At 41.0% G+C, this 16621-nt stretch overlaps 1 protein-coding gene across 3 annotated transcripts in view; it reads right to left on the minus strand.

Annotated features, from left to right (window-relative positions):
- LOC139700975 (serine/threonine-protein phosphatase 2B catalytic subunit 2-like) overlaps positions 1–16621 on the minus strand; it is a 779444-nt gene that overhangs the window by 506901 nt on the left and 255922 nt on the right. For all 3 annotated transcript variants that reach the window (XM_071599506.1, XM_071599505.1, XM_071599504.1), the window contains exon 2: positions 4727–4930. In XM_071599506.1, coding sequence (XP_071455607.1) covers positions 4727–4930 — 204 coding nt within the window. The remainder of the gene's footprint in view (positions 1–4726; positions 4931–16621) is intronic.

Here is a 16621-nt window from a genome sequence, read left to right on the forward strand (position 1 = left end):
TGTTTTTAGGTTAGCGTCAAACTTTGGGGGAGGAACAATTTATATTTTAATTTAAAAACGACGGAAATAAATCCGAAGGTTGGTTTGATAGGTTAGGGAAGAGCTCCCTCCATTCTAAGCCCTATACGATATAAACTTTACACAATATCAAGTTAATAGTGACCATGCTTTTCCATATACCACCTTCTGATTCGGAGTTTGGGTGAGGATTGGGATCAGGACAATAGTTGAAATTCATCGGGATCGCGGTACGAGCGCGATCGCGCAAATTAAGACACCTGCTTGTCACTGCCATTAAGATAGTTCGACTGAGTGACTGAAAAAAAATCCCTCGACGAACTAAATCAGCGGAACTGGATGGAGGAGAAAAATTCGCGTAACATTTTTTTGCAGCACCGAACTGAATGCCATGCCTGCCGTAGCGTTTCATCAAAGTCTTGGGCCGGTTAATGGAATGGGAGAAGGTCGCTGATTTATTCGCAACAATCCCGCCGACCGTGGCGTCACGGAGGGCAGTATCCTCCACCCCCCCTCCATTCCTTGCCCGCGTACAGAAGCTTGAGGGTGCGCCACACCCTTCGGTCCCACCCCTGAAAGCTCGTGGCGTCATTTATGGACGGCGATCTTAACGACGGTGACTTTCCGACAGAGTTGAGGGTACTAGGAAACCGACCCCGGTGCGCACATTACGGGCCACGATACTAGGAGAACGCTCATTGTCGCACCACCATCGACCACCACCGCCATAAAATGGCAGGGCAGTCCTCTAAGACGACTGGACGAATCTTATCTCCACCCCCTATTCTCCTCTCCACGCCCTATTTCCATCTCCGGCCCCTCCGCAACGCTCCCAATCCCCAAAGACAAGTAACTCCCCCACCCCTTCCGCCCCCATTAATACAACCCGGCAGTCGCATTACGCAGTTCCACGACAATAGCGCAAGAAAAAAATACCCCGCTCCCCACGGACGAACAATTTTTCGCCGCACCGGAACAACGGATAATTTATTAAAAGGAAAAATCTGGGGCGGACGAAGGGAAGGGCTTTCAAAATAGCTCTCTCGGCCTCGGGATTCGAGGGCCCCCGCCACCGCGACGGCCAAAGGGGGATGTTCAGAGGAGGAGGTAGGTCCCTTTGAGTGGCGGAGAAAGGAAAAAGAAAACAAAGTTTCACTGGGCATTACGGTGTAAGCAAATAAAAAGTTTACACTCCGTTTGAAGGAATGGGATGTGGGCAATGGGAAGGAAGCAACCGCGGAGAAAAAACGTTTCCCATTAGAAGGGAAGCTTGGAGTGAACTGAGTGAGGGATTGTACAATTTAAAAGATTACATCCTGTAATATTATCATCACCATTAGTGGTTCGCTTTTCTGACCAGTGTCCAGGGTTCTACATAACAATAATTCTGGGAAAGATTTGCGAAACAAAAGGGCACTCGTCTGACGGCAGGGGCCTTAGAAATGTCGCTATCATACACATCTAGGACTAGATAGAATGCACTCAATACTTCAGTATCTTAACGAGGAATGGACACAGAAGAATGGGAATCCTTTTTCAGTGCAATACACCTTTTGCTAGAGAACATTAAACACCACAAATTACGCTTTGATTTTCTAGGGGTTCCTAGGGCTGTTTAATTAGACGACTATGAGAGGTTTAACTAACCGTCGTGGTCTTTTAAGAAATATTTCTCCTATTTTAAATAAATTTTCATTAATTACTCCCCGTTTCAATTTTATGAAATCCATTTAAGTTGGCAAAAATACCTTTTTCAGCATATTTTCAAACATGATGATGGATCCGAAAACCCAGAAAGGAAACAGCTGTGGGTAGTCTAACGATTAGATGTCGTGTTGCACAGCTAAACTATGGCAATTCACCAGGAATTTCCGAAATATTTCTGCACACAAAAATATATTTTAATAATGGCATTATTCTCCAGCTTCTCATAGTCTCTACCCTACTTCATGACCCCCAAATTGCCTCGCCATTTCCTCTAATGCATCTCTTCTCTCCTCTTCCCTATAAAAAATTCTCTCAACGCCATTTACTCAGAATTCTCCTTTCTATCGAATTATTCCAGCATCCTGGCACCTCTCACGTATCTTCTCCATCAAACTGACTCGTCTTTTTCAAACTTGACCCATCTAAGCTGGTACTTTTTCAGTTGTCCTCCTTTCATTTAGCACATTCTTGCATAACTTATAACAGTAATAAAAATACGAACATATTATAAGTATGGAATATCGCGGACATGATTCTCATGACGTCGAGGATGGAAAGTACTCGTAAATGGAAAATTTAAAGATGAAAGGAAAGGAGCAGGAGTTGGTTAGATGAGGAGAACAAAAAGAAGAAAATGCCTGTGAAACAATGAGTCTACTGTCTTCTTTTTTCATTTTACATACTAGTCAAGTCGAAGAGTCAACGCTTTGCTTTAACCTATGGTGACATAAAAACACAGCAAGTAGACACTTGAGAGGCAAGTGTACACAAGGACATCATTGAAGGGTTATATTTCCGGTAAACGATGGAAAGAGATCATGAGAAACAAAACTTTTGATAACCAGGAAGCAGGCCGGGAGTAATTAGGAACTGAGGAAGGCGCCATTCTGAGAGAAAACTGTTTACGTGCTAATTAATGTTTCCGACAACTTTTTAGCAATGAAATTGGTTTTCAGATACAATATGGTGCCCAAAATATCAGCAAAAGAATTAATTTGACTCGGAAGAATTCTTGCCATTTATTCTAATAAAATTTCACAGTTCGTTGATCAAATAAAAGATACTGACTACTGCCGTGTGCTAAGGCTGGCTTGCTAACTAATGAAGTCGAGATATAATTTTTATATCGCGACAAGCAAAGTTTTGAAAAGGAAACTGAACTCAGTAAAGAGGCAGGAAACAGGCGAGATGGCTTCTTACGACAGACGGCTTCCTGGAGAGGCGCGCTCGACATGTTATCTTCCGCAGACATCCCGCGCGACTCAAATCATCCCAGGAGATTTCCCGAGGATAGCATTTATTCTCCTATAACCTCCCATCACCACTATATGGTGTCTTAATGCATACACAATTTCTCCAACAAATGGAGAATTGCGACGCGCAATAAGGTTTGACGCAGTCTCCAATGCAGGTTTTCAAACGTACCAGGGAGGCACTCCGAAGAATGCCGAATTAAAATTGCTTATTTTCGGTCCGTGGTTTAAAAATCTACACGTTTACGTTAGCGATCAACAACTAACTAAAATATGTAATCATTACGGTTTAAAAAAATAGGTTTTTATTCATACAGTCTATAAACCAATCAAACGTTAATTATGGTGTGACTTGGTTGTAAAGTTGGAGCGATGAAGATATTCTGCATGGGGAAGAAAATGGGAAAATAAATATATTTCAAGGAGAATACCGCTCAGAATGACTTTAATATCACATGAAATACTAACCGTAAAACAATTATTATCCACCACTCCTAAAATCACGTCGGTTAAACCTCCACGGCCCGAATACTTCTGTATTAGGCTGAATATATGCATTTAACGATTGTCCCTTTTATGCAATGAGCATTACTAGCAACTTTCGAAGTAGTTAATGTCAACTTCCAATAACGCAAACTTTTGAAAGTGGAGGTGAACAGCTATCAAAGCGTGGGCACAGGAGGTTTTTACAACATAAACACTAAGCGTGAAAACAACACTGGTCCCGAGATCTACACATCGTGGCCTTAATATACGCGAAAAGCCTTGAAGAATTCATGTAATTAAATCGTTCAACATTTACTGCACGACCTATTTTTTGACATCAAGCAATCTATGATATTAGCAACAAAAAAATTATAATATTACCAGGAAAATATTTAATTCGCATTTCCCACATTTTTGAATTGTCAACGGAGGTAAAAAGAATCAGATCAGAGAACCAAATAAGCCCATGGCACGATATAAATATTGATGAAAATTCCAAGGGAAGTAATATGACGCGATGCATAGGTTATTCAACATCATAATTAGTAGAACCCTGCTTACAACCAACCCTAGTATTGATCGCCACCGACAATGATGAAGATATTAAATCTTTTATGACTCCTTGGTGAAAAGCAACTTAAACCTTACCGCCGAGCTTGACGGATATTGCAATTCCGAGGCAATTTCATCAATATGAAAGAGAGTCACGCAAATGATCCAAATGGCATCCGCCACGTTAGACCACGATCTTCAGCCGCGTACACGAGAAGTATTAGCTTCAGCGGAGAATGGAAGACTGTCATTGCTCGCACACAGCAAAATTAAGTTTTACTTCCATGTCAATTAAATCTTTAGCATCCATAAACCAAAGGTAAAACCGGTTCAAACGAGGCGCACAGTAATTAACAACATACGAAAGAAACATAATACGTTCCACAGAGCCTGCGCTCCCTTCCCGAAGGTTTAACCGCGTGCTTTTCCTCTTCACGCGTCTATTTCTAATTACGCATCATATAACTTCGCTGTGGATATCAACCCCCGCGCGTGGCGCTCCAGGACTAGGGACTTTTGAGAGCGAGATGCTCTTTCCAGGGCTAACTCGGCGTTCTAAAAGATTCTGTGCAGAACGGGCCGACGGAAGGGCAGACGCTGAGCAACGCGGGCTCACGTCTGTCCGCTCCGAGCGAGTGGATTGAATGCCCGCACGTCGGGTATCTTCGAGAGAGAGATGGTGCTGGCTTACAAAACAAAAGCATGCCCACCTGTGACTGGCGCCTCAATGTCGATCATGGTCTTCTCCTGTCGGAGCAGAGAAGCGCCGTCGTTGACTATGCGCAAGGCGGCTGACTCGTCTATCCTCCCCTCGAGTATGAAGTGCTGCTTGAGAACGTCTGGCCGAGGTTTCCCCGTGCGCGAATCCAGTACCTCCGAGCATGTTAGCTTGTGGCTGGGCGGGAAGGGAACACCTGCGGAGAGAGAAAGACAAGGGGAAGCATCCAGTTAGAAAAGCATGGAAACACAAGGATATCCGGTCACTCGAACACTGATAACATTGTGGAGCACAATACCGGAAAAAATTGCAAAAATGACACTAAATGCACTTCGGGCTTCACATAATTTCATTCTGAACCACAAGACTAATCGAGAATATATTACACTCCTCCAAAACCCATTAAAGTTTAAATAAAATACCACCTCTTTGGATCAAAATGGTAACGAAAACACTTCTTTAAAACACTCTTACGAACTATCGCCATGACCATTTTATAAAGATGAGACGGAGCGGGGGATCAAAAATATTCAAACCAACCCTATGGAATATCTTTAGATAAATTTGCCAGTTTCCCACAATTTTGCATACTCAGCCGCTTTCCTTGCCAAGGGCTATATCCAGTCTGAATTTGCAGAATTACTGGACAAAATAGATTTCACTCGCACTTGGATCTGTATCAAATTTAAAAACACTAATTAGGTTCGTTCATTAAAACATTTACTAGGGTCGACAAAAAGAATCATTTATTTCCATATTTAGCACATTGTCAAAGACAATTTCTACCAATGAGAAGAGTCATTTGACCTAATCACTCATTGTTTATCTGAGCCAATTAAGGTTGTTCGATTCTGACCATGGGAGGAAACAGGGATACACTCATTGCATTAGTTTCGCATATTTATCACATTAAAATTGATTTTTCATTAGCAAAGAGTATCGTTGTGAGATTATTATCTTACCGATTAACGATTGGAATCGCTACAACTGTTGGCTTGCATTACTGAACGGCAGTAAATAAAATACAATTTCACAGATGGATTTCATAATTTTGAAGGACTATCGAATTTTTGGGGTGAAAGCATTATTTATTAATTGTGAAAATTAAATACCAAATTATATGTTATAAAATTGCATCATGAAGAATAAACAAGGAATCATTGGCAGGAAATAATCAATGAATCGAATTTACGTTAAACTGATAAAAAAGTGCAAAAATGGTATTACTGGCAATAGAACTGGAACAAATATTATGTCAAGAAAACTATAAAAAATGCAGAATTAGTTTCACTTTATTAAAATGGTAAAGCAAATCAGGAAAAAATAAAACGGAAGGAAAGGAAAACAAACGAAGAGGTACTAGGCAGGACGGGGGAGAAGAGAGGATTACTGGGAGAATCCAAAAGGAAGCCCGAGAGATGGATACAGAACATTTTGAAAGCAAAGGAATGATGGAGACTGAGACAGATAGGAGAATATTAGACAAGCCAGGAAGGGGTAGGACTAGGATATTAAATTTAACTTTAAACATATTTACAGTAAATACTGAAACTTTAGCAACAATTACCAGCAGATGAGGTCTTAGGAATATGTAATCATCCCATAGTGATACAAAATCATCCCTTAATGATACAAAATTCCATTGAAACAATTCCTCCGACAATTTAATTTGTAATGACTTAATTATATTTTTTACGTCACGCATCTCTATAGTTGATGCCGTTGGCTAATTTAATGAAACTTAAATTGGGCAAGAAATGACGGCGTAATATTCCAACAATTATATTGCTTAATGAACTGGAATTTGAATTTGATCCTGTCGAGCGGAAGGGATAATTAAAAATGCGAGAGCAGTCCACACGCGATGTCACGAGTCACGCGAAGCTTCAGTTCAGTCGGTACACACACACACGCGTTTTATTTGCAAGGGCGACTTCATTTGTTTGATGAGTAAGGCAACAAACAAGAGTTAACCCAGACATGCCATTGTTGTTGTCGTCGTCATGAGGTTCGAGCAGTCATCTACCTCAATTCACATGCTTCGGGGATAAAGTACGTGAATACGGACGGGGATCCTGAAGCTCGTACCACGGCCTCGGATTCGACTTAATCCCCTTGTTGCGCAAATATAGGGCCTGTACGGCCCCGACGATCACTTACAACGCAAAGACCTCCTCCTAAGATCGCGACATTTTCAGAAGTACGCTATACGCTAAGTACGAATTCACGAGGATGATTGTTTTTACTACGCGGCGCAGTAAGAAACCATCGTGGTTATTCACTATTAATGATTCCTCCGTGAAATCACAAATTACACTATAGCTCCTGAGGATGAACTATTAAAGTAATTTAAACCTGTTTGCAATTTTCCCGCATTTACATTGCATAAGTAAAATATCATTTGCGAACAATTTCACCCGTGTCTTCGTCATTATGAATCGATTCTTCCGCGTCAGATCTTACATGGTACCACGTCATATCGTGACTGTAATCTTGAGCCTCATGCCGCACGACTTAAAGAGGGCGCCTGCATTTCTTCAACGATCTAACCATCGACTCTCGAAGCCGTCACGGAGTTCGATCTTTCAATAGGATAGGGGAGAGAAATAATAAAGATTTATGATCAAAATCACGAATATTGCCGTGACACGCTCGAGGGAGTACAACAATCGCAAACAGCTCTTCATCAGAAAATTCAAAGTAACAAGTCGATTTAGAAGTCCTCGGAAAAAATGTTTACGCAAAATACTATAAATCCTTATGGCTCGGAATACTGGTTGTAGAGGCAAGGGGATGGGAGTAGCGTAGAAAGGTTTTTAGATTTTAGTTGTGAGAAGAATGGACGGAAATGAAAACAAATGATGAGGTTTTAGCCGTGGTGGGGGAGGGTAGAGAGATATTCTGAGAACTTTGAAGGCAGGACATGTGGATGAAAAAGATACTGAAATGCAATGGAATGCCGAATGTGGTAGTAGAAGGGAGAGTGCTGGAAAAGCAAGGTAGAGGGAGGAAAGGAATAGGCATTTTAGATGGAATTAAGGGCGGTATAAAGTATGTAGAGTTAAAAGAACGAGGTACCTTAGCATTTATTATGGAGTATATTTATGAATTTAATATGAAGAATATTTATATGTATAATATAATAATAATAATATAATAATAATAATATAATAATAATATAATAATAATATAATAATAATATAATAATAATATAATAATAATATAATAATAATATAATAAATAATAATATAATAAATAATAATATAATAAATAATAATATAATAAATAATAATATAATAAGAAGAAAAATGAATAATAATAATATGAAGTATATTTAAGTCCAGTTAGAGGCTTTGAGTACAGTATTTAGAGCCAGGGTCTATAAAAATTCTAACAAAACACGGTTACCGATGGCAAAATAAAAACTCAAATTCGCATACTGTGTAGTGCAGATAACCCATACGTGCTGCATCATTTATTACCATCGGTAGACCTTATGCAAAAATCACAAGGATTTGTGAAATGGCGTGCAGCTTTGAGAAATGGATCCAAGGTTTCCCCATAGCACTAGCGTTCGAGGCACAGCGAGAGATTTACAACTCGGGACATCGCTAGGGGGCGACGGGTAGGTCAGCGGCGGTCAAAAACGGGGGCAAGGGGGAGGGTGAGATGCGGAGAGGAGGGTAATGTGGCGGCAGAGAATGCGAAGGAAATGGAACGGTCTCGGGTGACCGCGAAGCCGCACCCCACGGCACACGAGTGGGCCAGATTGGATCGGTGCTATTCCGCGTCCAAGGGAGACAAGGGACCCTCTCTTCCTTCTCGGCGAGCGTGCAGGCGACTCCATCAGAGCCCCTCGCAGTGAACGCCCCTAGCACACTGCATTGCGGAGAGGGTTGAACGGCCGGCGCAAGCATTGGCTTGAGACGGCGGCGGATGTGAAACCAATGACGCGAACATCGTAAATCTCGCCGCCACTGCCAACCGCGATTCTTCCGCTTGCCCGTCGATGGAATCAAATGATAACTGCGCGGTTTGAGTGTAAACTTTTAAGTGCTTCCGAGGAGGGTCCCTTCAGCTTGGAAATGTTTATTGCCACCCTCGTGTCCCTAACGCGAAGATTGGTTCCGTAGGTCATGGTCGAGGTCGCCTCATACTCGGTAATACGAGGCGCGTTCTAAGTTCGCCTAATTTGTTTTTCTGTCAAACGACGTACATGCCCTAGCAAGTTGAAACTTCGGTTACCTCTCAACATAATCCCCTGCAGACGAATATGACGTCGACACCGTACCCACGAGCGCACATTCTTTTACATTCAGAGCACCATCACCGCATGTCTCACTCAATTTAGGATGAATTTCAATGGATAATAAAGCACGCAAGTGGATAAAGCGGATGACTACCCACAAAGTTGTTGTAAACGAGTCAACGGAATTTTAAGTATGGAAAATGCTCTCACTCTAGCGGAATCTGCACACACTCCGTGGTAAACTGCGTGCTGCAGCCATCAATACTTTGTTTTCATAAAGAATGCAGGCGTACCTTTAGCTTACACACAAGTTTCCTAAGAATTAGATGTCGAGGAAACATTTGAATGACCTTAGTACTCGAACGCAACTTGTAGCATCCGTAAGGTTTCATCGCGCATTAAATTTCGCGTATACGTGCTACGTTTCGGTGCTCATAAAAGTTTTCCCTTTTCAAATTTTGTAGCCTTAATCCACAATGTCAACCGTTTTTAAGTCCACGTTAACACACGGAGTGCAAAATTTGAACGTTCAGAGGGATAAGGGACGGGCGGTGGATTTCCAAATTCCATTAGCGATTTACCAAAAAGCCCCGGCACTCGATGAAGTCTGAACAGTCTGTGGTTGACCCTGGGTTTTCAAAAATGCCAGCTCAAAGTTAATGAAGACGTAATGCTAATCACCCACTGTTTTTAATATATAATTTCTGTCGCAGAAATATTTTCGTAAGTTTACCTCATTACGTTTAGCTAATAAAATTCTAGATTACATATTTAGCTCCATCTATGTACTTGTGGTAACTGCAAGAGATAAGATATCCTGCACACCAGTATTATAACAATAACTATACGTCAATATTACATCTTCTATTAAAGATATTTGACCAAAACTCGAGACTCTTTACGATTTTCGCAATGAGAACTTCGGCCCAGTAATGGAACTGAAATTAGAATCAGCGGACATCGAAAGTCGGACAGAAACAATAACCTTCAATACTTCACTCGTGGTTACATTTAATAATTCACTTCACAAAAATAACTATCAATTCCGCGTGAATGGAATCGTCATTGATTGTCCAAAATATGAATAAAAATCCAAAACAGAGAAACATAATGAGATCTATAATGGTCACAATACTTGCAATTAGCTATTTGCAGCCGCCTCTATAAACTTTGCGAGGGCTATTGGAAAGGTCAATTCGATGCATAAAATAAGACGCCATTTACTGTGGTATCAGTTTCCAAGTGATGAGTCATCTGAGATGGGACAGAAGAAACACTGCGCATCTACCATCAGTTGATCCATACACTTACGACAATTGAGGAGAATGCCTCATTTACCCCGAGGCCAAGCACAAAGCGTTCCGGATCGTGGAGGGCTAAATCACTCAATGGAAGGAAGCTACGACCCCTGAAGCCAACTGTGTGAAGCTATCCAACGACAGGGAAATGAGTATCGTGAGGTGGAGCCAAAGTAATCTCTTTGAATCAATTCCTCTGGAATATGACCGGAATCACGACTTGGGTGTGGGGGGAGGGGTGAGGGTTTGAAACGAAAGCAAGGCGTTTCATTTGTACTCCGGTCCAAGTGACCCCTCCACACCCTACTCCCCCACCACTTCCCTCGTCGAACTCTCGTCCAGGGGAACACCTCCCTCACCCCCTCTTCTTTCCCAGCCACCAACCTCATCCTTTCCCCCCCTCACACTTCAAGACCCCAGAATGGAGCCAGACTGAGATTGGCGAGACTCCAGCTCCGACGGAAATCAAGTGGCTGGCGCAGGGACCTGGCCGCCGCGAGAGAAAGGAAGGGTGCAAAGGCGCGGAGACTTATGTAGGAGGGGGTGGGCGTACTGAAGAATTAGGATGGAAAATGCACGACCTGGCGTGTGAGGTGCCCGGGCTGGTTCCAACTCTTTTCAAATTTCCTCCCCACCCGACTTCTTTCTCCCAGGCTCCTTCTCCCACGCGACAGAAATCACGTGGAAAACGTGAGAGATGGGTTGATTGATCGCTCAGACAAACTGACTACTTTCTCAACGGCACACTTTCAATATGCGTATTTTTAATTAATGGCACACTGCTCGAGAGGATCATCCATTCGTGTGTCACATGCCTTTTCATCGCATTTACCGACGACATAATTCACTTGATTCGGAATTCGATGGTCCTTGGACAATTTAGAGAATTATTTTTATGTTAAAGGACACACGTCGATTAAATCGTAAAAAAAACATGGAACACCTACTCATCAGAATCAAAAAAAACACCGAAAATTGTCTTACTCTTGCATTTGTATAATAATTAATTATTCATCTATGTCTTTATTTATTTGATACTACAATACTTACCATTTTTTTATCACGCTACCGAAAAAAAGTGTATTTTAGCTCGACCGTAAGATTTGAAACCATTTAAATTTATATTCGCTAGTGTTTCAGCTCGATTCATCGTGAAAACTCCAAGAAACTTTCTTTCAGAATATTTGCACGTTAAAACGCTACCGTTTCTGCTCCAGGTAAACCACCTCCCATTTAAGCTAAAAAGGAATGATAAAGGATATATGGAAAGAATTAAGATTTCAAGTCTGGCTTCCCGTTTTTGTACGTCATTGGACCACCAATTAATTGTATATTATATCTGAACTTTCTATCTATTTTAAATATGAACAATGTGTTATTTACTGAACGGAATTGCGAAATTATATTGAAATCACTTTTGAAAGTGACTCTGAAACCATCCAACAGTATAGCATCTCCATGTCCTATACTCTACATATTTGACGCTAGTGATCCCCTCTTTATTTTCTTAAAAGAAAGAAATTAATTAAATTCTTTCTGTTAAATTCTAGCCTCGCAATAAGAATAGTGATACCAGATACTCGCCTAATATATCTCGAGCACAAAAATTCGGCGTTCAGTATTCCAGCTACACGTACAAGGGACAACATTCTGATTTCAAGCGGAGCAACTCTGGAATACACTCAAACTCGAATACCGTTTTTGCAGCCAGAAACTCGCGGTCAACCCTACAACCCCGACATAGGTAAAAACCTGGGTTTGGCTCATCTCACAAAACGTTGTCGGAGACACTAATCAAAACCGCAGTCTTCATTGCTTGTCAGGACGATAGTGCCCAAAATAATTTCTATTCTAGCATTTGAAACCAAAGGAAAGTTTTTCTATTGTAATAGCCACCAATAAAACGAGTTTCTACACACGCCACCTCGGACATCTATCTGCAAGCATGCATTCGGTTTCGTGAGTATGTAACATGAAGAGACCTGGAAGACAGCAGTACGTTCAATGGAAGCACCGAGAAGAAATACCTATTTTTTGCGAATGGATTGACCGCATTAATTCTCAGTTTCAACCAAATTCAGTCACTCGGTCATCCAAAGCTGAGGGGTGGGAAAGAAAACCTGGTTTCACTCCCCGTTTAAATAGAAGTTGTCCATCGATATGACTCCGCTGCTAAGTTTTACTCATGAAGACGTAAATCTCGTGAAAAATCAACAGTTTGTGAAATATGCGGCTTTCATTGTAAGCCTGGAGATAAGGGATGATTAAGAAAACTGCTGAGTTGGCATACAAGACCTGTTAAATTACGCTACATTTTTGATTGCCCCAGTAAATTCCACTGTATTTGAACTGACTTACTTTATAATTCCATCGTTATAAGGCTGTTTTTATTATGAAGGCAATTGTTGATTTCCCATTCCGTGGAAAGAATTTTTACCTCCCCCTCTTATCCCACACTGAATGGATCATATTCAATATTCCGGTGTATAGTGTAAATACCCAGTCCTGGGAAACTATTTATATTTTCCAAATATTATGACAGCGGCACCATTGTCTTTAGGATGGCGAAACTAAATTTTATGAGCAATTTTAGATGCTATACAGGTATGCCTTTACCAATACAAGTTTCATCCCGAAAAATTTCAGATTATCAGAGAATAAGTATGCTAATGAGATGGATGACTACAGAAAAAACACAAGATGCTAGAAAAATAATTTTTGTAAGGATCACAGATGTCCATTCGTATGCCACCATAATCTTTTACAGTGGAGTCAGCAGGCAATGGACATTTTTTTTCTAATTACATATATCCCATAAATCACTTAGCTACCAGAGTTACCGTTATAAAATCACACTGTAGGAAGTCGTGGTACCCGAATGGACTTATACTCGGGTCGATACAGGAATTGATGACTAACTTGACAAAGGGCAGCGTAGGCTAAGACGACCCTCTGGAGAAGGCGCTGCGACCTGTAGGCCTGGTTCGGTGGCACCTTAAGAATGAGGGTGGGCGGAAGACCAGACAGTTTGGCCGCGTTAAGGAGGAGAATAATCGCGAGGGTCCCGACGTTTACACGCTCGTGGGAGCATGACCGAACCCAACTTGGCACCCGCCCATTTCGGGGTGGCCGGGAGTATGGACGTAGAGTGATCTCTGAAGTGAATCGATGGCTCCTCAGTTATGCGAGGAGAGATATATCGGATAGAATGAACAAGTCGTGTTCGCGGCCTGGGAGGAGAGAGCTACGGCGAGGCTCGAACGAAGGGGAAAGAACACGGCTACTCGCGTGATGTACTCCAGTTTTGCAACAATCGCACAGGTCCTGCAACTTCTATTTCAAACAGCCAAGCGGTGTTCTTGAGAATCGATGCTCAAAAAGTCCGCTGAACAGAGTTGACAGAGAATACACTCATCAAATAAACATACTGCGGGCGTGAATGCAGATAGATGTTTCACTCGTGGCATTAGAGAACGTTGCATTCCGAATGTAATCAAAACGTAAGTTTTCAACATTTAGGTCAGAATAATTATTTGGTCCAGAGTTCGGAAATAACCCATTTTGGGTATGGGTTTGTCGATAAAGTTTTTTCATAAGGCAAATCAAGGAACAATCATTTCTTGAAAGTCACGGGGCACTTAAAGCCATGTATAGGGCATAGTGGTCAGTCATCGACCATTATTTGCAGCATTCAGTAATGCACAGACGAGTTATAAATACGAGGTAGGAGTCAACAACAACACTTGCTCGCACTGCTTCCATTTCATGCGCAAAATCGGTTTATTATTTTGCACGCAGAAATCGGACATTATAGAGAGGCATTTGAAATAAGGTGTGAGACGAATTTCAGACAGCAATACACACTATTGAAACTAGATATTTATCCGATTTCACCATGTGGCTAAATCATGAAGATAGTTCACATTGGAAATGAAATATATTAATACAATTCTTACAAGTGTTGCCATATTGTAATGAGCTCGTAAAAATTTAATATCGAATTTCCTGAATCCAACTACTCCATTAACTAATACAGTCTCTACCCAGCAGTCACGTTTTAAATGCCAGCTGAGATAAAACGCACTTATGGTTACGCTTCCAAGACAAAGGACTAACAATTTGAACAATAAACACGTTGAATAAATCTCGAACCGAAGGAATATAAATAAAAATAAGTAAAAAAACTGTGAAAATTTAAAGGAACACATAAGACGTTCGCCCCTATCTACAGTACTTTCAACACGAGTCAAGGTTTGATAACCATTAACATTCAATCACTCGCAAACACCACAGGGCAACGAAGAAGATGAAGACAGACACGAAATGATAACAAAAAAACTAATCTATTTTTCAAACGCATTGCGAGCAAAGTAGCAATAACTGCACGGGGTATCTCAGGGAAAAATGTGATTTAAATTGAATGACACGATAAAGGAATGTGATTGCCAATGTCCAAAAGTAGTTAAAACTGTGGAAAACTCGAAGGCACAAACTGTAGCACAAGAGCCCAATTGTAACTATGCATTCATTTTTTTATATTAGGTTTTTAATTTGGCAAGAACCAGAAAAATCAACTAGGGAATTTAATTGCAATTACAGCGAACCGTTGTTTCCACCTGAATTTATGAATTTATTTATTACGCTCAAAGACGGAGAAATGGGTAAATTATGTGAAAAAAAGAACAAATAGAATGAATGGAATAATAGCCCTACTTATCAAAAATTAAAGCTGTTTCAGTCAATTTCCGTGAAATCGACAAACTCGAGTGAAAGTTCATTTGAACACGAATCGTTCCATACATAAATGTCTAAGTATCTAGAAATTATCTCAACGATGATGAATCGACATGGTGTCAATAATATTTAAATCAGCCCAGTCGATTTTCAAGGTGCCGAGGCACATTATCGAGTTATCGCCGATACGAAGATGGGGTTTTAGTCGATAGGGCATTTAGAATGTTACCGAATTGCGATATAGTCGGTATTTATCCATACACATACAATGTACATAAAAATATTTCGACATGAACATCTCCTCTTCCTTCCAAGGTTCGAGATTAAACAATAAACGAACGGAAAGAGAAAGCATTGAAAACCTAGAATAAGATACGCGGAGTGCACAAAGATTACACGAAACACTTTAAGCTTCGGTAAAATAGAAATAAAAAGAGGAATTTTAATTTCAAGAGAACCATTTTCCATCCCGTTCACATGGAAAGAGAGGCTACAATTAGAAAACCTATACAGGGTTCGTCCGGAAAATAAGTGTACTGACTCCTGGGCTGGGCGCGCCGCTCCAGCCCAGGAGTCAGTACACTTATTATATACGCGCCGCTCTGAGATGTGGTGTGGTGTAGTGAGGAGCTCTGTTAACGCGAACCTCCACGCTCGACCCACGTCACGGAACGCGATGCCGAAGTTTTTGGAACAGCGTTATTCCATCAAATTTGCGGTAAAGCTTGGGAAATCGTCTACCGAAACTGTCGGTATGATTAACCAGGCTTACGGGGAGTCAGCCATGTCCAGAAACATGATCTTTCGGTGGCACAAGATGTTCGTGGAGGGCAGAGAAGAGGTCGACGACGAGTCTTCGAGAGGTTCCCGATGATGCCTTCGCGGGAGCATTCCAGGAATGGGAACGCCGCTGGAACAAGTGTATCGACTCACAAGGGTCCTATTTTGAGGAATATTAGCTTAAGATATGTAAAAGTGTAATAATTTTTTTTTCCCGAGCTCAGTACACTTATTTTCTGGACGAACCCTGTATAAGACATTCCTTGCACCACCCGGGTTCAGAACAGTAAAAGCAGCAACATCAACCAATATATATCTACTGATAAAGGCAATATTACTTGACTTTGCCCGATATTTAACTATTAAGGCACAAGTTTAGTCAACTGCTAAACCTAACAGAAGATTGCATTCTTTATTTCACACGCTCTTATGATGCCAACCACCATAATGAGTAGACTTACGTGTAAAACCTACGCGTGTCGATATTATGCAGATTATTAACTACATGAAAAGCGACAATAAAAATTAAATATTGAATGCAATGAATTGCTGCTATAATGGGAGAATCATTAAGGTATTACACGATGAAGATTTAAAAAACACAATACCAGGCTAAAATTAAATATTTCGACTACATCTGACTCCAAAATAAAATATTAATAAAAAGATCAAGTAAAAAATCAATAAGGATTATTTATTAATCAAATGCCGCAAGGTCTTTAGCCCCAACATAGCAAGAAACTGCGATACAGCAATGGTCAGCATTCTGTATATTATTTAGCTGGATATTAGCCAATCGTGTCTTCTCAGGGGTTATCTTAGACGT

The sequence above is a fragment of the Hetaerina americana genome, unplaced genomic scaffold, assembly GCF_022747635.1.
Source record: "Hetaerina americana unplaced genomic scaffold, ioHetAmer1.1.p SCAF_11, whole genome shotgun sequence".
In the NCBI taxonomy this organism is placed as follows: domain Eukaryota; kingdom Metazoa; phylum Arthropoda; class Insecta; order Odonata; family Calopterygidae; genus Hetaerina; species Hetaerina americana.